At 41.0% G+C, this 21,666-nt stretch overlaps 1 protein-coding gene across 4 annotated transcripts in view; it reads right to left on the bottom strand.

The window, feature by feature from the left end:
- creb5 (cAMP responsive element binding protein 5) overlaps positions 1-21,666 on the bottom strand; it is a 300,756-nt gene that overhangs the window by 240,358 nt on the left and 38,732 nt on the right. For 3 of the 4 annotated variants that reach the window (XR_004416368.1, XM_033047442.1, XM_033047444.1), the window contains 4 exons: positions 18,783-18,854; positions 10,300-10,393; positions 8,040-8,161; positions 1,336-1,458 (listed from right to left, as the gene is read on the bottom strand). Coding sequence is in view for 3 of the 4 variants with exons in the window: in XM_033047442.1 (XP_032903333.1) it covers positions 1,336-1,458; positions 8,040-8,161; positions 10,300-10,393; positions 18,783-18,854 (411 nt within the window). In the remaining variant the exon portion in view is untranslated. The remainder of the gene's footprint in view (positions 1-1,335; positions 1,459-8,039; positions 8,162-10,299; positions 10,394-18,782; positions 18,855-21,666) is intronic. The other variant, XM_033047445.1, reaches the window with a different exon arrangement.

The following is a 21,666-nucleotide window of genomic DNA, read 5'->3' on the forward strand; positions in this document are numbered from 1 at the left end:
GGAGGGAGAGAATGGAGGGAGGGAAGAAAGGGAGGGAGGGAAGGAGAGAAGGGAGGGAGAGGGCCGGCGGCGGGAGCGGATGCCGGGGTCCGGGCGGACGGGTGTGAGCAGAGGCCGAGGTTTGTAAGCGTTGCTCCAACCCCCGGCCCGGCCCTCCCTGTATTGCTCACCGCGTCTCCCCGGGGAGAGAGAGGGATGGAGCCGGGGCTGTGTGCGTGTGCGTGGAGCACGGCGATTGGAGGGGCAGGAGTGCTGCCCCAGGACCGTGAGGGAGCGACCCACCTTCCCCTCTCCCCCTTCTCCATTCCCCCTTACACACCCCTCCCCGTCTACCCCTTTCTTCCCCCTTCACCCCTCTACTCTCTCTCCACCACTCTCTCCCCCCTTCACCCGGGGTAGATCTACCTGAGCCGAGAGTAGATTACTCGGCCGAGCGGAGCTCTAGGATCGTTTGATTACTCTGGCACGGGGCCCCCTTAGGCGCGGGGCCCAATTGGGAGCAAACAGTCCAATCTGCTTAAGGCCGGCCCTGGCCGTATGTATATGCAGGGAATAGAAGGATATGGATCACATGCAGACAGACAAGATTAATTTAAATCTGATATCATGTTGCAGAATAAGGGGGGGCTCTTTTAAAACTGAGATGAGGAAGAACTTCTTCACCCAGAGGGTGGTTAATTTATGGAATTCACTGCCCCAGGGAGCAGTGGAAGCAGAAACGTTAAATATATTTAAGACTAAAATAGATGGTTTTTTAGCTGCCAAGGGGATAAGGGGCTACGGGGAGAGGGCAGGGATATGGACCTAGGTATGGTTAGTATAGTAAGACCTGAGTGATCTCCTGGACAAGTGTCGATCGCCTGGATTGGGGTCGGAGAGGAATTTCCCGGATTTTTTTCCCGAATTGGACCTGGGTTTTTATCCGGTTTTTTGCCTCCCCCAGGAGATCACGAGGTTCTTGGGGTGGAGAGGGGTGATAGCGGTATAAAGGGGAGGGTAGTGTCTTGTGTTCTGTGTCTTGTGTCTACTGTTTGTGGGTAAGTGTGTCTGTTTAGTGTTCAGCCATGAGCGAATGGCGGTGCGGGCTCGACGGACCTGGTGGTCTACTCTCGCACCTACTTTCTATGTTTCTATGTTCAGCACAGACATTATGGACTGACAGGCTTGGTCCCGTGTTGTACTGTTGCATGTTCTTGTTTTATGTTCATTGAAATAAACACTGTCTATTGACCAGTGGGGAATGTTATGATTTTTGTAGTATAGTAGCATCCTTCAGGATATTTAATGTTCAGTTCATTGTAAAGTGAAAACCAGAAGCCTCAGTATATTGTTTACCTTTTCAGGTCGAGTTCCAGATACTATCCGGGATAGAGTCGATATTTGAGCTGTGCTGTCAGTAATTGATGCCTCTTTGCTCTGTACCTCAGCTAGACTGGAAAGACTCAGCCCTGCCGCAGCCTGCAAAACAAAACAAAACTAAAGCTTGCGTTTGGTGATTCTTCCACAAACAATAATGTATGGTCAAATGTTAACTTTAGAACCTTTAGTTCAGTTCAGTTTAGTTTATTGTCACATGTACCGTGGTACAGTGATAAGCTTTTGATGCAAACAGCCAATACATGATTACAATTGATCCATTTACAGTGTATAGATACATGATAATGAAATAACGTTTAGTGCAAGGTAATGCCCCTGTCCCACTTTGGAAACCGGAACGGAAACCTCTGGAGACTTTGCGCCCCACCCAAGGTTTCCGTGCAGTTCCCGGAGGTTCCCGGAGGTTTTTGTCAGTCTCCCTACCTGCTTCCACTACCTGCAACCTCCGGCAACCACCTGCAACCTCCGGGAACCGCACGGAAACCTTGGGTGGGGCAGCTCCCAGGCTCTGGAACTCCCTCCCCCAACTGATCCGCAATTCCGTGTCCCTCACCATCTTTCAGTCCCGCCTCAAGACCCATCTCTTCACCTCTGCCTATCCTTAGCCCCACGTCCCCGTCCCTTTTCATCTGTGCATTAATTGCCTCATACTGTGTTTTGTATTGAATTCTGTCTTTACTTTGTGTACTAGTCATGTCTCTACTATTTATTTCATTCCCCTTACATGTTTTTCCTCTACATGCTCAATTTTTGTAAGGTGTCCTTGAGACTCTTGAAAGGCGCCCATAAATAACATTTATTATTATTATTAAAGTCTCCAGAGGTTTCCGTTCAGGTTTCCTAAGTGGGACAGGGGCAGCCAACAAAGTCCAATCAAGGATAGTCCGAGGGAAATCAAAGAGGTAGATAATAGTTCAGCTCCCTGGTTGTGGTAGGATGATTCCGTTTCCTGGTAACAGCTGGGAAGGGATATGGGGTAAAGGTACACCGAGCTAAATCATAACAATCAAAGATCGGAATGAATGGCAGAAAATAAAAATGCAATTATTGCATTTTGGTTTCTAAACCAAGGAATAAAAAGATGTAAAAACATCCAGAGAATTCATTGGAAATGCAAACAAAATAATAATAATTCTTGTAATTAGTTTTTATACCATTATGATATTGAAGCCAATCATATGTATTTGTGAAAAATTCATCCATTGTCCCATGTGCTAAGCATGTATGTGTCTGTTTAATAGCAGTTGTACATTGTAGTTCAGTTCCAACATTTGATTCCATTGACTTCAACAGAATTGAAATTTTAAAATACTACCACATGGCACAGATGATGAATTTCCAGAACAATGTTTGAAACAGAACCACCAAATTGCCTGTTCCAATTAATAAGGCAGATTTTCAAATGGATGACGTAGTCTTGTACAAGAAACAATATGCCTCTGGATTTTCAAAGACCAGGACAGGAGAAATCTTTGTCCTAAGCTGCAGTCTTTCCTTACAGTGTAGAGGCCACAACCATTTTGATGACTATTCCTTATTTAAATAGAATGGGTGAGTTGTTCACTCCAAATGAGTACCTTGAATTACTAGGAAAAAATAGATAATAGTAATAATAAATGAATCCAAGCATTGCCAAGTCCAGGCAGCACATAAGTCATATAATCACTCTTGAGGAGGAAAGACTCCCACAGGAGGACTTTCAACTGACTCCCTCTCGACCATCAGTTTGTTTCTGCTTTCTCCTGGTGCTCCTCTTCATCACTTGAGTATCAAAGGTTGTTGATGAAAACGGCCCAGTTCCAAAACTGCTTAAATGTTTGCATATTCCATTGCCACTGCAAACATTTCAAAACAATCTTAATATCCTTGGCCCCTTATGTGAATCTCCAAAATCTTTATGGCATTACCCAACAAAATTTGAGCTATGGTTAAAGATGAACTGAAAAGGGCCACTGCGAAATGTGTGCTAGCTATGATTTATGCGTGTGGTACAATGGAAAAAAATGTATTTACGTTTACAGATGAGGCCTCGATTCAATGCCTACTTGAATGACAGCAGCTGCTAGAGAGCTGTGTTCCCTTAGCATTGAAATGTCAGGCTGAATTTATTTTGAGTTTGAGTCTCTCCAGTAAGACTTGAGTTTCAAAGTCAGTCAAAGGTAACACTGATTTACATATATTCATTAACAGCCTTCCCTCAACAGCCCTTACCCCAGAATTTTTCTAGCATGTCCTGTGTTGTCCGTGAAAGTCTTCCTTTAAAATTTGGAACAGGCAACTAGTTGGTTTTGTTGGTTAAGTTTTATAAGGTAGTTTTGAGTTCTCATTAAGAAGTAAACAAGAAAAAGAACAAGGCAATCATAACTCAAGGTCGTTAGTTTCGAATGATTTATTTTTTAATAGGTATGAACTTTAGCTAATCAACATGGATGCCAGACACTGAATACTTTGTCAGAAGCAACAAATTCAATCACCTGATTAAGATAGTAAACTCCTGCAATAAAGTTATGTCAACACGGATCAGAGGTTCTAGATTAATTCTCAATCTATAAACCGAAAACCTTCAGGCAGGAAGTGTATAAAAGCAGAGTCACGGAGAGTGATAAAGCTATACTGCATGGAAACAGGCTCTTCTGTCCAACCTGGCCATAGCCATCAAGTTGGCATTCAAGTCTAGCTCCATTTGCCTGCATTTGACCCATAGCCCACTAAGTCCTTTAAATTGTAATTGTTTCTTCTTCTATAGCTTTCTCTGCCAGCTCGTTCCAGATAGAGACTACCATCTGAGTGCAAGAGTTGCCCCTAAGGTCCCTCTTGGACATTTCCCTCTCATCTTAAGCTGATGCCCTCCAGCTTTAGAATCCTCTTCCATAGAAAAAAAAAGACTGTGATTGTTAACTTTATCCATGCCCCTCTTGATTTTATACACCTCAATTAGGTCATCCTCAGCCTGCTGCACTCCAAATAAAAAAAGTCCCAGCCTAACCAGCCTCTCCCTATAACTCAAGCCCGCAAGTCCACATAACATCCTGGTGAATCTCTTCTGCTCCCTTTTCAATTTCTAAGTTAATTAGAAGCAGTTCAAATGTTAACATCTCTCTTCCTGTGTAAAGCTGCATTGTACTTCAATTAGATGAGAAAACACCTTTTAAAATATCACAAATGCTATTGATAAAAATGTTGATGTTCAGCATAATAGGTCTAATGTTTTATGTGCCTCTCATGAAGATCACTTATTGCGTTCATATCATGAACGTGAATTGAAAATGTCCAGATTCATTTACCTTGGGGTCATTAACAAATACTGGAAAGAGTAGACATTTATTTCATGGCCTGGACTACATCTTACCCAATTTCCATACGATTAAAAGATAATAATGCAAGATATGTTATTTTCTTAGCAATGCTCTTATATATCACGGTGGGCCTTCTCTCCAAATCACACCTTAGCCTGTACCCAGCTCAATTCAAATCATTTCATTTGAATGTTTCATTACACTCCATCCTGCTTATTTCTCATTTAAAGTCTTCACTCTCTATCACAGGTTGCGTTCTCAGTTCACTACTATACTCCCTATACACTCACGATGCTACGGCCAAATTTGGCTCTAACCACATCTACAAGTTTGCAGATGACACCACTGTGGGGGGCCGATTCACAAACAATGACAAGATGAAGTTCAGCAAAAAAATAGAGGCCTGCCCCACCCCAGTCATTCCTTCTTCTCCCTGCTCCCATCCGGCCGAAAGTACAGAAGCTTGAAAACATGCACCACCAAACCCAAGAGCAGCTTCTTCCCCTCTGTTATTCAGTTTCTGAATAATCCTTCCGTAAGCTAGGGTACTGTCTGCCTCACCTCTACCCCATTGTAGGCATTGGACTTCGTCTATTGAACCAATGCACTCCAATACCAAGAACCTTCAGTCTTTCAGGGCTCAGCCAGTTTAGTTGGTACATTCTGTGCCTTTACTGATCTCATAGTTTTTCCATGTCATATCCAAATTAAGGCATGCTGGTTGACCAACTGAGCAGTAGACAGCAATTAGTGTAAAGTTACTTCTTCAATGCCTGATTTAATGATCAGAGACCCCATGAAGTCTCACAATTGTTATGACTCAGAGAAGCACACTTTCAGTGGTACGCAGCTGTACTGACACCTCTGATGGGTCCATCAGGCTGGTAAGACATCATGTACTTTGGGATGTTGGCAGAAAGATATCTCCGTGTGTAACCTGCCATTGTTTGTTTGCTCTGTAGGAGCACACCTCTACTTTGGAAATCCATCACCTAATATCAGCAAAGATGATTTTGCAGGAGCTAACAGGTTGTGTGTGTTTTTGTCATTTTTAGAACGCCATCATTTGGTTGATGCCAGATATATCATTAATGGTGGGTTTTGGTATAAGAGATAGATAGAACTGAATGAATGTGCAAACCTCCAAAAGGTCCAATGTATCATCTGACCACTTTTTAAACTTAATTTCAGGTGGGACTGATGCTTACGTCTTCAGTGTAAAGCTCAGTAAACATAGGAATCATTTTAACTTTTATCATGAGGCAAAAAGAAACAGGCAATAGCAAATTAGTAGCCCCTTGTATATCACACAATCTTTTAATTATGCTCATGTTCATAAGTGATAGGAGCAGAATTAGACTATTTGGCCCATCAAGCCTACGCCATTTAATCATGGCTGATCTATCATGCCTCTTCACCTCATTCTCCTGCCCTCTCTCCATAACTCCTGACACCCGCACAAATCAAGAATCTATCTATCACTGTCCATTGACGGTCTTCACAGCCTTCTGTGGCAATTAATTCCACAGATTTACTCACAGCTGAGGAATAAATGTACTCCCAGCTGAGGAACATGAATCTACAAAGACATGAACTTCATTACCTGGCTACACATATTAAATTTTTGACTCAATTCAACATGGAATTGGCATTATAACTTTGATTTAACTTTTTTATTTGAATATGATCGCCAGGACCGGACTATGGGCTTGTATAAACTTTATTTACCTTGTTGCATTGAGGCCATTTTCTATAAACTCAAGGAATGAGAATTTAGTTTTTATAATTATTGGCTCATGTGTCAGTATAATTTTACTTTGGTGCAAAATGTTTCAGGACATTTGCCAAAATTATCAAGATAAAACGCAAATAGCTATTTTTCTATATTTTGTTAACACTCTTTCATTTTAACATTACTCTCCCCATTTTGGAAGTAAACACTGTTCCCAGATTAAAGGAATTGGTATCTTTTCTAGCTCCCCATCTGTTCTATCTTCCAGAATTAATATCTAGTTGGTAATGGTCATTTGTAATAGTAGAAATACTATTAGTTTATTTTCCTTCCTTTTCCTCAGAGCCAGGAACGCCTCTGTTATATACGTTTATATATCCCCCACCTCAAGACAGCTGGATTCGGCTTGAAAAATCCAGCACATATCCATGGTAGAAATAAAGATGAAAAATGTTGGAAAATACTGGTCAATTAGCATTTGTGAAGACAGAAAGAGCCAATGTATTAGGTCAATGTTGTGTGCCATACGTATGTAGATATTCCAACATCTCTGCCAATGGTACTTATTTTGTTATGATGCTGGTCCCCACTTTGAGGTGCAATATTTTCATAAATCATTGCACTGACACAGAAGATGCTATGTGTGAGTTTATTTCATATATTATGCTCTGCTTTTGTGCAAGATCTGCCAATTAATTTAAAAACTCGTATAATTATAAACAACTAGTTCCTTTTGCAAAAATGCTCTGCCTGTGATAGTCATTCGATCAACTTTTAGTGAATATCAAGTCCCACAACTGCATCATTTCCACGATGTTTCATGGCAAAAGCACAAATCAAGGACGTTAACTCTGAGCCATAAATAAAATAAATACTCCAACACCAGAAAAATACAAGTTGCAAGGATTACCATCTCCACTATTTAGAGAGGTTAGCCATTATTATAATATTTTAATGAAACTCCCAATGCATTGGCACCTAAATCAAAATTTAAAATTTCCAAAGGAACTCAGGAAGCTGCCGGTGAAAAGTTAGAAAGGTATTGGCTCAAGCAGGGAAGTAATTTCATATTCAACCTTAAAGAATGAAATTCTGTCATTTCCGTCTATCCTTCAAGCTAGCCTTCGGTCACCCTTCTATCAATCATATCATCTCTGCCCTCTGTTGTAATCTTCAGCTAACCTCTCCAGCTGACCGTAGATTTAGCAAACATTTTTATGTTATCCTTGCTGAGTTTCTATCACAGAAATCTTACCAATTATTTTCTTCTGCAATCAGAGACACTGAGGGCAAGGACATAATGATGCTTAAAATTACATTTTAACATGTTTGGCACAGTCGGAGAAATGTATTGTGTCATTATATTCAAATAATTATCCCACTGGCCAGTGAACCCAGGAATGATCCATGATGAGGATTCTTACTGTTTATTGATTAAGTGATTTCTGTTTGCTAACAAATATCTGAAAAGTACATATAAAATAATTAATCAAAATGTGCACAAAATTTGTCTTGAAATCACTATTACTGTAATAGGCTGTTATTTATTAGTGAACATTGAAGTACCTCAAAATATTACCTGTCAATCTGGAGAGGAAATATGCAGACTCATTTTTATAATGATATTCACATACCCTTTTATTGTCCTCCTCTTCCTGTGCTTTCCTAAACTCCTGCTCTAAAGAACATGCAAGTTCGTTAAAGAGTCCAACTTCTTCGCAATTCTTCAGAAACCGGGTAGGGGTCGGGGTCTGATCTACGAAGAAATTTATTAGATTATTAATTCAGTTCAATACCAAAACAAGACGAAATACAGGTTATTCTCCAACCAATCATTTTCCAACATAGATCGGCTTTATAACCGCAATGTTCTCTTTGCTCTTCAAGCCAGATGATCTAAAATTGAAGGAAATGGTCTCTCTGACTAAATGATGGAGCTACAACTCAGAAAGATTGGCAAAAATTGGGTAACACATCTACTGCTTTAGGCAAGGTTTAGTCTAAATTTCTAGGTGTAATAACTGTAGAAAAACTGACCTTGTGATGAGTGGGGTGCAACCTGCTCTCATTGCTGATGAGCTGATCCAATTTCTATTGCCTTATTCGTCCACTGTTGGAGACTCCATAATGAAGTCAGCCAAGCCCCTGTGGCAGGGCAGAAACTTATAAATTCTTCACTAGCCCCTTCACATAAAAGGGGCGGGGGGAAGGTCAGAATAATCACTGACCAGGAAATATATGAAGAAAAACTTTTGACAGCTGGCTAGGCCCTGCTGGTTAACTCAGCTGGCTGTCAAAACCTAACGTTGTCAATCCAAGGAGGAAAAGTAAATAATTCTTGAGCTAAAATGCTTCCCATCCTTCGCTCCTCCCTAAAGCTCCTCCCCAAAATCAACAAACATCTCAAGATCCTTCATGGAAATATCACGCCAAAGTATAAATTAAAGTATACATATTTTCTAATTTCTGTAGCATCTTTCCACACTATTCTTCCATCCCAGGGCAACATGCATTGTAGTACAAACATCGATATTTAAATAAAACCTAAAACATTTATAAGCACTAAAGCAACCCTTGAGGACCTGGTGCAAGTTATACAAGTGGATCCTCTTCTTAAGTTGTGGAGAAATACCAAAATGTATACTCCACTACTGGACAACGGTGGTCTGTGTCAATGTGCATTTGGTGATAACCTAGTTCAAGATTTATGAATGCACCAATATCTTAATCATGCTTACCCTCAGGAAGGGAAAATGCCAACAATTAAGACTGGTCCATAGTATTGAAATTCTCTCGGCGCAGAATTAGGGTGAGCTCACGTAATATGTTTTATTTACAGTGACAAGAAAGTCCAGCACCACATGGGGTCACTGTTCCTCGTCATCAGGGCATATGTGCGGTACATTGGCAATCCCGAGCTTGTCCCGGCAGTTCAGTCCCGGTCTCAAAGGAAGAGGCGTGGCGATCTCAGCCTTCTCCCTGTCACTCACCCTTGCCTTGAGAGGAGCTGCCAGTCTCAGGTTTATCCTTGTAGCTCAGTCCTTGCCGCTATGTGTGGGCAGAGCCCCTCGTTGTCGGTGGGCAAGATGAGGCACTAGCATCTCAGGCTTGCCCCAGCCTCTCAGTCTTGGCCTTAATGTAAGCCATGCTAAAATGGACTGCCAAAGTTCCAGCCTTCTTTCTTCTACTGTTTTTGTAGCTGGTTGCACTTCAGTTGATTGCAAGGGCTGAGTGTGTGATTAGATGCCTTGTGTGGAATACAGTTCTATGAGAACTACTGTCCAAACGCATCATATTCAGCTGTTTCACCAATAGCTTTCCACTCATCAAAACACCAGAATTGGAAATGCTTGGAGATGATTGCAAAACGTTCCATTCCATTCGCAACCCATCAGTAAATGATGCAGCCCAGGCCTGCATGCAGCCTGATATGGTCAAAAGATAAGCGGGAAGTAACATTGGTGGCACAAAATCTCTTGGCATCTCCAACTAAAGAGAGTCTAACTACCTAACCTTGAAATGTCTTCTGAAGACTCCTGAGCATCACCATCGATCGGAAGGTCAAATGGACCAACTACATAAGTATTGTTGCTAAAAGAGCGGAACAGAGGATGGATATACTGCCGCAAGTGAGTGAGCTCCTGACTTGAAATCGATTTTGTACGGACAGTTGCATTGTGATGCTTTTGATTATATTTTATAATTATGATTATAATTACAAAATATTACTAAATGTATCCGGGTGCAAATGTTATCATTATACTAATTCAAGTACATATTAGAGTAGTTTATCAGAGTAGTCATGTGCAAAGATTGTAATAAACATTTAGGATCAAAACAGCTCTCCCCATTTAAACATTCTGTGATTCTAATTGTCAGGTAATATTCACTAACCTGATAAAATATTGTCTGTTTTTATCGCTGGAAACTTCAAAGTCATTTCATGTTTATGGCTGTGAATCATGAGGTGGTCCTCCGTTGGAAACCTCTGTCAGACAAACAAAATGTGTTTATATATTGGTGCTAACCAAGCGTTAAGAACAATCCAGGCAGTTAATTTTAATAGAATTGTAAAAAAATAGTTTCCGACTAATAATTTTTCAAAATAAGATAGAAACTGATCTATTAGAAATATCAAATTGTTGGCATTTGCCAGTTGATCTAACTTTAACAGTCATCACCCCAAAATTGCAAGCAATTTCTATAATTTGCACAACATTTCAGAGTAAATCAACATGTCTTTGAAAAGTAAATGTATGCAGTAATACCTGATATTATGAGGCCCATGCACCAGAAGAGCCTCCTCGAGCCTCCTTTCTCTCTTCCTTGTGACAAAAAATCTTTATGTGTCGTGTTATATCTCTGCCCCTTTAACAAAATGTTCATGCAATACATCCTCTTTGTAATCCTAAGTATTACTATTGATTTATCATAAATTCGAATTGTACTAGTTACTGTCCAGTATATTATGTCTGCAGACACAAGGATGTCTGAAGAGGGGTCCCGACCTGAAACATCGCCTATCTATGTTCTCCAGACATGCAGCCTGACCCGCTGGGTTACTCCAGCACTTTGCATCATTTTTATATTATCTCTGCTATCATTTTCGCACATATTTTAACAGTACTCTCTTTGGCAACCAGGCAGAACCTGATCGATTGCTTATTTGGGTCATCTGCAGATATAACACAAAGCATACGATTTGATCACGGTAATGCCAATAACATTCACCCCAACCTGAGTGTCTCTAGCCTATTTGCCCAAGTTTCCAGCATCTGACATGTCTCTGGAAGCAGCTTGGCCTTATCCAAAGGGTGAATGCTGAACTGCCTGTCTTGCTATGAGAAAAGGCATCAACATGAAGGTGATCGTGATTTTTAGCCAGAAAGTTGGAAATTATTTAAAGAAAACATTGCTATCATATCCCCTAGTGTCCTCTTCAGATCCAAAGCAAACAGAATCAGTTCCTCCAGTCTATCCTTGTAACTAAAGCCATTCATCCCTGGAATCATTTTGGCATTTTTTTTCTGCACATCTGTCTCACATATCTTCCCAAAATGATTCAACAAAATTATAGGGCAGTGAACTGGTGTCAATTCTTACCATTCTTTTCCTTTATGAATTTAGAGTCTACTGACACATGTTTTACATCGCAAAAAAAATGGGATATTTATTTCATACTTTTAACAGGAATCATCAGAGAATTGTCTAAAAGTAATTGCAAAAGTAAGTGAACTCTTGCCAGAGAAACCAAGGATGCGACATTGTGAAGTCTGAGTCCGAAGACAAAAAAACAACCCGACCTGTCACCTATCCATGTCCCCAAGGATGCTGACCAACCCAATGAGTTACTCCGGCACTTTGTATCTTTTCCTGGTATTCTGTTCTTATTTTCAATATGCCACCAAGTAGACTGGTCTGGGGATGTGTCATTATCCAGCCTGTGGCAAGGTTTCCAGGAGAGTTTCATGAGAGTGGACCATGTGGCTGTCTATTGTGTAACAACTGATGCTTGGTGTTCCATGTACTTTCATTAAATTCCTTATTTCAGATGAACTCTTAACCCAGGAATTCTGAGGACGCTAGCTTATGTTCAGCAGAGATGTGCTTAAATAGGCTGGCCAAACTTGCATTTTTTGGGCTCAGCCTGGGATTTTAATGTACACTAGATAAATTATCAACTTATTAAAAAATGTAATTATGTGACTCTCCATTCCTTCATTGCACAATACCCCCTTTGGGCTTTAAACATCTTATTGCAGCTGTTGCATAATATGCAGGCAGATGGTCCTCACCCATAAAACTCCCCTGGTACTTTGTAGGACTGGATGTGCCTCCATTACCATGTTGCAGGAAAGATGTTGTGAAACTGGAAAGTATGCAGAGAAGATTTACGAGGATGTTGCCTGGACCCGAGGGCCTGGGCTACAGGGAGAGGTTGAGCAGGCTAGGACTCTGTTCCTTGGAGCGCAGGAGAATGAGGGAAAGGAGTACAAAATAATGAGAGGAATAGATCAGGTAGACGCACAGAGTCTCTTACACAAAGTAGGAGAATCGAGAACTAGAGGACAGAGGTTTAAGGTGAGGGGGGGGGAAAGATTTAATGTGAACCTGGAGGATAATTATTTAACACGAAGGCTATATATGGAACGAGTTGCAGAGAAGGTAGTTGAGGCAGGTGCTATCGCCACATTAAAGAAACATTTCGATACATAGATAGGATAAGTTAAGAGGGATATGGGCCAAATGCAGGCAGGTAAGAGTAGTGTAGATGGGACATGTTGATCGGTGTGGATAAGTTGGGCTGAAGGTTTTGTTTCAACACTGAATAACTCTATGACTCCATGACACCATGATATGATTTATCTAAGTATGCAGCGGAGTCTGAGCATGCATTATTCACAAGGTCTGAGTCTGAAGAAAGCTGCCGACATGAATCCATAGATGCCACCTGACCTGCTGAGTTCCTCCAGCAGTTTTTCTTTTACTCAAATTTCCAGCATCTGCAATCATCCATGACTCCTTATTCACAAGGTTTATCTGAGCTACAATTCCTCAACTAATTAGTAAAAAAAGTACCCTGAAGAGGGCTGAATGCATTTCGTCAAGTTTCAATTGAAATGACTATTTTGAGTGAAAGCTATTAAGAAGTCTGTCTTCATTGCAGCCTGGTATACTATGTTAACAAACAGGGCTATCCTTCAAAAAGTATGCACTGCATTATAATATCCAGGGCATAAATCAGTGAATGGCACAATTCTGTCCACCAGATTTTGTGGCAAATTTTAAAGGCAAGAATAAGCATTTACAAAATCGCCACCAACTGGCCTACAAGCAGTCATACCACATCATCAACTCACAGTATCAATCCGTCGTCCCTGCAGACAAGGGAAATCAAAACACTCTCATGCAGTTTGCTTTGCACTCTGCTTTTTCTGTAAGCATTTCAAAATATTATGCATTTCTACCTAAAATGTCTTCATCAACACATCATATGCAAACCTGAAAACTAAAGAAGAATATGGGAGCACCGTAATCTAACTCAGCATATAGTTGAAAAAGTGCATAATTTTATTTAAAAGTAGAATATTTTGCCTGAATGAGGGCAGTTCCAACAAATCTCACAAACTTCAGCAGCATCAAGGATAAAGGAATCCATTTGAATGGCACCCCATGCTCCACCCTGAACATTCATTCCCTCATCATCAGCTCGCAGCGACCACACTGTGTACCATCTCCAATATGCAGACATGCACCCACACTACTCACTCGAACAACATCTCCCAAATCTGTGACCTCTGCCACCAAGATGGATAAGGACAGCATGCAAATGGGATACATTTGTGTATATAAGACACACACATGTGTATGAATAAGAATGAGACATGTGCTATTCTGTCTTTATAGTTGCCATTGTTTCTTCATTGTCTAAATTCAAGAACCCCCCCACCACTGCTTAGGTGAAACAGGCATTTGTGACACCTTCAGCCAGAAGTGCCAAGTGACAGATTTATTTTAATCACACCTAAACCCTCAACATTAAAGAACCACACTTCAACCAACTGAGTTTGTTCACATGATAGGAACAAGCAGCCAACCACACTGGACTTGTACACTAGAACCAGGCGCATCTATCTCTGTTCTAGTTCAGCACAGGTTTACCTGCCTGACTATAATAGCAAAGTTGCTTACTCTTGCTCCTAATTCATATGCTCGCAAGTCATGTCCTCTTGCATGACCCTGTTATTCACCTCCTGAATTCTGAAAGACAGGATATGCAAACATATGAGCAAATATCCCCAATGTTGAGCTTCCAATAAAGGGAAGCTGTAGGCAGTTGATTGTAGCCTTGAATCACTGCTTTACTAAAGTGCAGAGCCAAGTTGAGCTTTGAGCAGTTTTCTACCAGGTGAGCATGACTTCAGGCAAAGGAGAGAATTCTCCCTGACTGACAGTGACTTCATTCATGTCCATAAGTTCAATTTTGCTAGGACTGTTGGAATATAATTCAGATAAATACTAGGTGTTGCATTTTGGTAAAAACAAATGCAGGACATCCAGTAAATGATAGTGCCTGGGGAGCATTGCAGACCTGAGAGACCTAGGGATGCAACTACATAGGTCCATGAAAGTAGCAACACAAATGGGCTGGGTGTTGAATGTGTTTGGTATGTTTGCCTTCATCAGTCCTTGTATTGACTACATGGTTGGAACCTTATGTTACAGCTGTACAAGATGTCGGTGAGGCCACATTTGCAGTACTGTGTACAGTTCTGGTCACCCTGCTAAAGGAAGGATGTCATTAAACTGGACAGGGGTGCAAAAAGATTTATGAGGATGTTACTGAGTCTAGAAGGTTTGAGTTGTGAGGAGAAGATGGATAGGCCGAGTCATTGTTCTCTGGAGTGTAGGAGACTGAAGTGTGACCTTATACAAGTTTATAAAATTATGAGGGGCATAGATAAGCCAAATAACCGCAGTATTTTCCCTTGAATAAGTCTGAAAAATGGTAGAGGTAGTTACAATTATGACATTTAAACGATGACAGGTACATGATGTGAAAGGTTTGGAGAGATAAGGGCCAGGCACAGAGAAGTGGGACTACATGTTTAGGCATTTATAGCATAATTACTCTATGACTCTCTGACACTAAGACAAAAATGTTGCTATGAATTCAAAGTTAGTCAGTCCTAAGGCACATTCTACAATCAAGGCAATAATAGAATATTCTCTACTTTTCTGGATGAAATCAACTCATCAATAATCAGGAGGTTCTACACCACCAAATAACACATAATCTACTTCAGTCAAACTCAACCTAACCCAATGCTCACTCCTTCCATCATTGATCCACTATTGTCATTTTGGTACCTCATAGAATCACCTTGCAACACCTTGGCGTAGTGTTGCATTCAAATAAAAAATGCATTGAAGAAACATAAGAAGGCTTCTTTGATAGCGTTCTCCAAATTCAAAACTTCTATTGCACATCAGAATTAAATCCTGGAACTCCCTAATTAACAGCAGGTTGGGAGTAATGCTATGTAGGAACGCTTAAGAAAGTGCTTATTATAGCTTTCTTAAGGGCAATTATGAATGGACAATAAATGATTGTCTTCCTATCTATACCCACATTCTTGCATTTCTATTTTTTTAAATAACATGCTAACCCATCCCTTTCTGTCTTATTACCCCAATCCCTTTTGCATCTCTTGCTGAAACACTTAAATTTGTAAATACTCCGCAAAGTTCACCATGAACAAGCTGTTGGCCATTAACCATGACGCTTTTGCAATACAGGTCTGACCAAGCAGACCCTTGCCTCCACCTCTGATGCGAGAGTGACTTCTCATTGGAAGTCCCCACTCACCCTCACCCTGGCTCTATACTCTGGTGTGGTTCTTGCCTCCACTTTATTCAGTTCAATGGATTCTGACTCATCCAAACATTTATGGCCAAAATCTTAGTTTTGGCATTCGTTTCCAGATCTGCTGGACAACATAAAGCATAATCAGGCCTCATTCCAAAATGTTTCATCATTCCAAGGTCATGATAGAAAGATAATTATTGTACACTTTTCTCCAGTATTCCCTTGCTGGTCCCCATGTTAGTTGAAATAAATTAAGTAACATCATTAAGAGGTTGGAGGAATTTGTGTTGTTATGTCTCAGGTACCTTGTTGGACACTACAATTGAAACACAGAAAGTTAAGCAGAATTTGAAAAAAAAAATGTTTTAGATGAATATGTGGAAGTCTCAGAAAGGAAAACAGGCATGTGGATAGATTTTCCACACTGACAGAACATGGAGCTGTGAACATTAACATCACGGACTCCGCAATGGATCACACCAGAGAAAATCATGATAAAACACCATGGTCGTATGAAGTAGAATAGAGGCAGAAGATAAACTGATCAGGTACACAAATGTAGGAAACTGAGGTGAACTTTAACCTGGGATAGATTTAAGGAAAGAATGGAAACTGTGCAGCTTTAGTGGTGAATTGACTCACTCGTCTGAAGTTCAAGCTACTTAAAGTCCTTGACTTCAATTCTCTTTTGATAAGATGGGAAGAAGACACAAGCCATCTGCTTGCTAACTTCCAAACAAAGTTTCAGGAGGGTACACGTGGAACTTTGGGGATTGAGGGAGTATGCAGTGGGTAATAGTGGAGCGTTCTGGAGAAGAGAAGGCGGGGAAAGATTGAATAGGAACTTTTTTACACAAAGCGTGGTGGTTATATGGAAGGGACTGCCAGACCAAGTAGTTAAGGCTGATACTATCATAATTTTTAAGAGACATTTGGATAGGGTTAGATGGATATGGGCAGACACAAAATATAACTAATGTAAATGTAACTCAGCGGGACAGGCAGCATCTCTGGAGGGAAAGAATGGGTGACGTTTCAGGCCGAGACCCTTCTTCAGACTGATGTCAGGGGAATGTCCGAGACAGTAAGACTGGTGGGAGAAATGGGAAGGGGAGGGGATGGAGAGTGAGGAAAAGCAAGAGCTACTTGAAGTTAGAGCAGTCAATGTTCATACCGCTGGGGTGTAAGCTACCCAAGCAAAATATGAGGTGCTGTTCCTCCAATTTGCGCTGGGCCTCACTCTGACAATAGATGAGGCAGAGGACAGAAAGGTCAGATTGGGAATGGGAGGGAGAGTTAAAGTGCTGAGCAACTGGGAGATCAGGTAGGTTAAGGTGGACTGAGCGGAGGTGTTCAGCAAAACAATTGCCGAGCCTTTGCTTGATCTCGTCGATGTGCAGGAGTTGACACCTGGAACAGTGGATACAGTAGATGAGATTGGAGGAGGTGCAAATGAACCTCTACCTCACCTGAAAAGACTGTCGGGGTCCTTGGAAGGAGTGGAGGGGGGAGGTAAAGGGACAGGTGTAGCATCTCCTGCGGTTGCAGGGGAAAGTACCTGGGGAGGGGGTGGTTTGGGTGGGAATGGATGAGTTGGCCTGGCAGTTGTGGAGAGAACGGTCTCTGCAGAAAGCAGAAAGGGGTGGAGATGGGAAGATGTGCTCAGTAGTGGGATCCCGTTGGAGATGGCGAAAATGTCAGAGGATTATATGCTGTATGTGACGGCTGATGGGTGGAAGGTGAGGACATGGGGGACTCTGTCCTTGTTACGAATGGGGGCAGGGGGAGCAAGAATGGAGCTGCGGGATATTGAGGAGACCCTAGTGAGAGCATCTATAATGGAACAGGGGAACCCCCCTTCCCTTTAAGAATGAGGACATCTCCGATGACCTGGTATGAAAAACCTCATCCTGGACGCAGATGTGGCGTAGACAGAGGAATTGGGAGTAGGAGATAGAGTCTTTACAGGAAGCAGGGTGGGAAGAAGTGTAGTCTAGATAGCCATGAGAGTCATTAGGTTTGTAATAGATGGCAGTCAATAGTCTGTCTCCTGTGATGGAGATGGTGAGATCTAGAAACCGTAGGGAGATGTCGGAGATGGTCCAAGTGAATTTGAGTGCAGGATGAAAATTAATCATGAGGTTAATGAAGTCAGTGAGGTCTGCATTGATGCAGGAGGTAGCACTGATGCAGTTGTCAATGTAGCGGAGGTAGAGTTCGGGGATAGGGCCAGTGGACGCCTGGAACAGTGATTGTTCGTCGTACCGTACAAAGAGGCAGGCATAGCTGGGACCCATGCGAGTGCCCATAGCTATACCTTGGATTTGAAGAAGTTTTTAAGGGTGAGGACCAGCTCTGCTAGGCAGAGGAGAGTGTTAGTAAACGGATATGGGTCATGTGCGGGCAGGTGGAACTAGTGTAGATGGAGCATGTTGGTCGGCGAGGGAAAGTTAGGCCAAAGGGCTTGTTTCTACGCTCTATGACTATGACTCCATGAGAAGCCATGAATTTAATTTTGTAGAGGAGCATTAAAGTGAATCAAAACTTTATCATGGAATTCTTTTAAAATCAGAAGAGCTATTCCAATAGTTTAATCAATTGTTGCTGTACTGTCTGAAAACTGCACTAGGTCACCTCTCAGTTCCTGATCGAAGTGTCATTGAGGTTGTGCTGTCCTTCTAGAAACCTGATTCACACAAATTGTTGCAGCCTTCCTCTGCTTGCAGCCTCCTGCCAGGAAGCAGGCCTCAGCAGTGCCAATCGCTAGCAGCCTCTGTTATGTTTACAGCACCATCTATTGGCCAGTCGATACCTGCAGCACCTTGATGCCTCTCAGTTTTACAGATATACAATGCACATTGACAAATGGCTTAAATATAATTTACAATAATGGAATATATGTGTCATTAGTTTATGCATTACCAATACTATGATTGCCAGTTAGTCACAAGTAAACATTACTTCTCGGTTTAGATAGCTTATCATTTATTTAATCAGTAATAATCACCTGGGCACAACCTGCAGCACTGCAAACGAATGGCCGGTCTTGCTCCAAATTCATAACTGTCTTTGAATTCATCTGACAACCAAATACACAACAGAAAATACATTAATAACATCTCCAATTACATTTAAACGAGCTAGCTTATATTCTATAAAGAAATGCAGTTATGTTTGTGTACTCATCATAATCTTTAAGAGCTATGATAACGACAAAAGTTTTTCATTTCCAATTAAATTCCTGAGTTATATTTGGCAATCAAAGATGTCAAATATCAAACAATTGACCATAAAATATGATGATCATCATTTCAATGTAGGTGTCAGTGCTCAGCACTTAATTTTTGCATTTGTAGCTTTCTCAATGGTACATACTTAATTACTGTGCCAAATTGCAAAATCTTAATTTTCAAAGACTACTATTTAATAGTCCTCTTAAAAACGTCACTTTTGCCTGATACGACGTTTTTACAATCAATAATATTCATGGCTCAAGTTTGTTAAACTTATCTTTTCACCGCACTGGTATCTATTAAATATTGAAGCAGACAGCAGTTTTTCATCTTTGTGAATTAGTTGTCATCACTGCCTGTAAAAGTTCTGGGTTAAGATGAATTTTAACCTCGCAACCAGCCCAGATGGATATCTGCTGTGGCCAATCCTGTGATATCATCACCTCCCCTATCTCAACAGGCATGGCATTACAGAAAACAAAGAAATCCATACAAACCTACTTTATGGAATGACATTTAGAAGAAAATATGCCAAAAAACATACAAAATATGTGAGGGATTACCAATTGCACTCTTCGGCTGTTATACACATCCAGAATCCTTTGATTGCCATGTTCCTTTGCAATACCAACTTGTTGAGTAGAGTTATTTTGAAAAGGAACTTTTCTGCAGAACCCGACTTTCTACCCTAAGCCAAACTGTATGTCTTCTTATACTTAGGCTTGGGCGGGTTTTGTAAAGTCAGTACTTTCAGCACAAATGCACAAAGAAACAATATTTGGGACGTTCCTGTATTTGATATCAGATATTCGGATTTGGAACAGATTCAGATGGTGAGGGTAGGGTGTGATTAGATCCAGGTTTTTAATTTTATACCAGACAGACCTCTACTTAGAGTCATAGTGCCATGCATTCTAATAGCATGGAACCAGGGCCTTCGGCCCAACTCTTTCACACTGACCAAGATTTCGAAAGGTCTGAATGACAATAAAGGATCTATCTCTCTAAGATGTCCCAAGCTAGTCCCATTTGCCCGCATTTGGCCGATATCCTTCCAAACCTTTTCTAATCATGTACCTATCTAAGATAATTTTTTTATGCTATTAGAGTAACTGCCTCAACTACATCCTATTGCAGGTAGATAAAAATGCTGGAGAAACTCAGAGGGTGAGGCAGCATCCGATGCTGCCTCACCCGCTGAGTTTCTCCAGCATTTTTATCTACCTTCGATTTTTCCACCATCTGCAGTTCCTTCTTAAACAATACATCGTATTGCAGCTCGTTCCATATACCCATCACACTCTTTGTGAGAAAGTTGCCCCTCAGATTCTTATTATATCTTGCCCCTTTCATCTTAAACCTATCTCCTCTGATTCTTGACCCCCCTATCCTGTTAAAAACTCTATGCATTCACCCTATCTATTCCCCTCATGATCATATACACCTCTTTAAGATCACCCTCAGCATCCTGCATTCCAAGGAATAAAATCCTAGCCTGCCCAACCTCACCCTAGGATTCCTGTAATTCTTCTCTGCACTCTTTCCAACTAAATGACATCCATCCTATAGCATGGAGACAAAACTCCAAATACGGCCTCACCAATGTCATACAACTGTAACAAAACATCCCAACTTCAAGAATCACTGCTCTGATTAATGGTCAATGTACCAAAATCCTTCGTTACCGCCCTATCTATCTGTGACAATACTTTTGGGGAATATGTACCAATAATCTTGTACTCTGAAGAAAGCTCCTTACCCCAAAAAATGGCTGTACATGTCGTCCCGTTTGCTGCCTGACCCACTAAGGTACTCCAGCACTTTGTGTTCTACCTATACTCCTAGATCCCTCAGCTCAACAATACTCCACAGGGCCCTACTTCTTTTTTGCTCCAGATAGAAATAGTAACTTGCGATCACAACAGTGATAGATAGTTGGATGCTCATAAAAAATATAATAATAATTTTCTAAATTTGTAACCTAAAATTGAATTTTTACCACCAAGAGAACATACTTAGTGGGCTGCGTGAAATCATGCTGAGGGAAGCAAGTTTCTCATGTTTTGGCAGTAGCTTACACCTATGGTGCAAATCTCAGGGGATTTATCTCCCTCCCGCCACCCCACATCCCCGTGTCCATCCTTCATGTCACTGACTTCCAGACCCTGCCTCAGAGCCAGTTGGCACCTTCACAACCACAAAAAGCTGTGATGCCCTACAATTCCAGTTGGAGAGATCGGCACTATTCAAATTCATAGTGTCTGACCATTTTGGCTGCAGTGGGATTTCTAGACCATTATATACATTTTTTGCTTTAGCTTTCATTATAATTAGGAACATGTCAAAAGGCAAGGCAAATGAAAATATAAATACAAGAATAGGCAAAATAGTACTCAAATGACACTTTACTTGCAGCTGTTTTAGTACATGTTGTAGTCAATCTTGTCTATCTTTTTATTCAAGTAATTTTCCCCAAATTCTGCTAAGTGCACTGTAATGATTATGGCTGGACACAAATGACTCTTTGTGTTGTATCATTCAATGATTCCATCAAAACCATAAAAATAAGAATTAATCAGTGTCTAAAGGATGGAATTTAAAATGCAATGTTCAATAGTTGCATAATCTATAACATATATTGAAAAGTACACCAAGCAT

The sequence above is a fragment of the Amblyraja radiata genome, chromosome 2 (assembly GCF_010909765.2).
Source record: "Amblyraja radiata isolate CabotCenter1 chromosome 2, sAmbRad1.1.pri, whole genome shotgun sequence".
Taxonomy (NCBI): Eukaryota; Metazoa; Chordata; class Chondrichthyes; order Rajiformes; family Rajidae; genus Amblyraja; species Amblyraja radiata.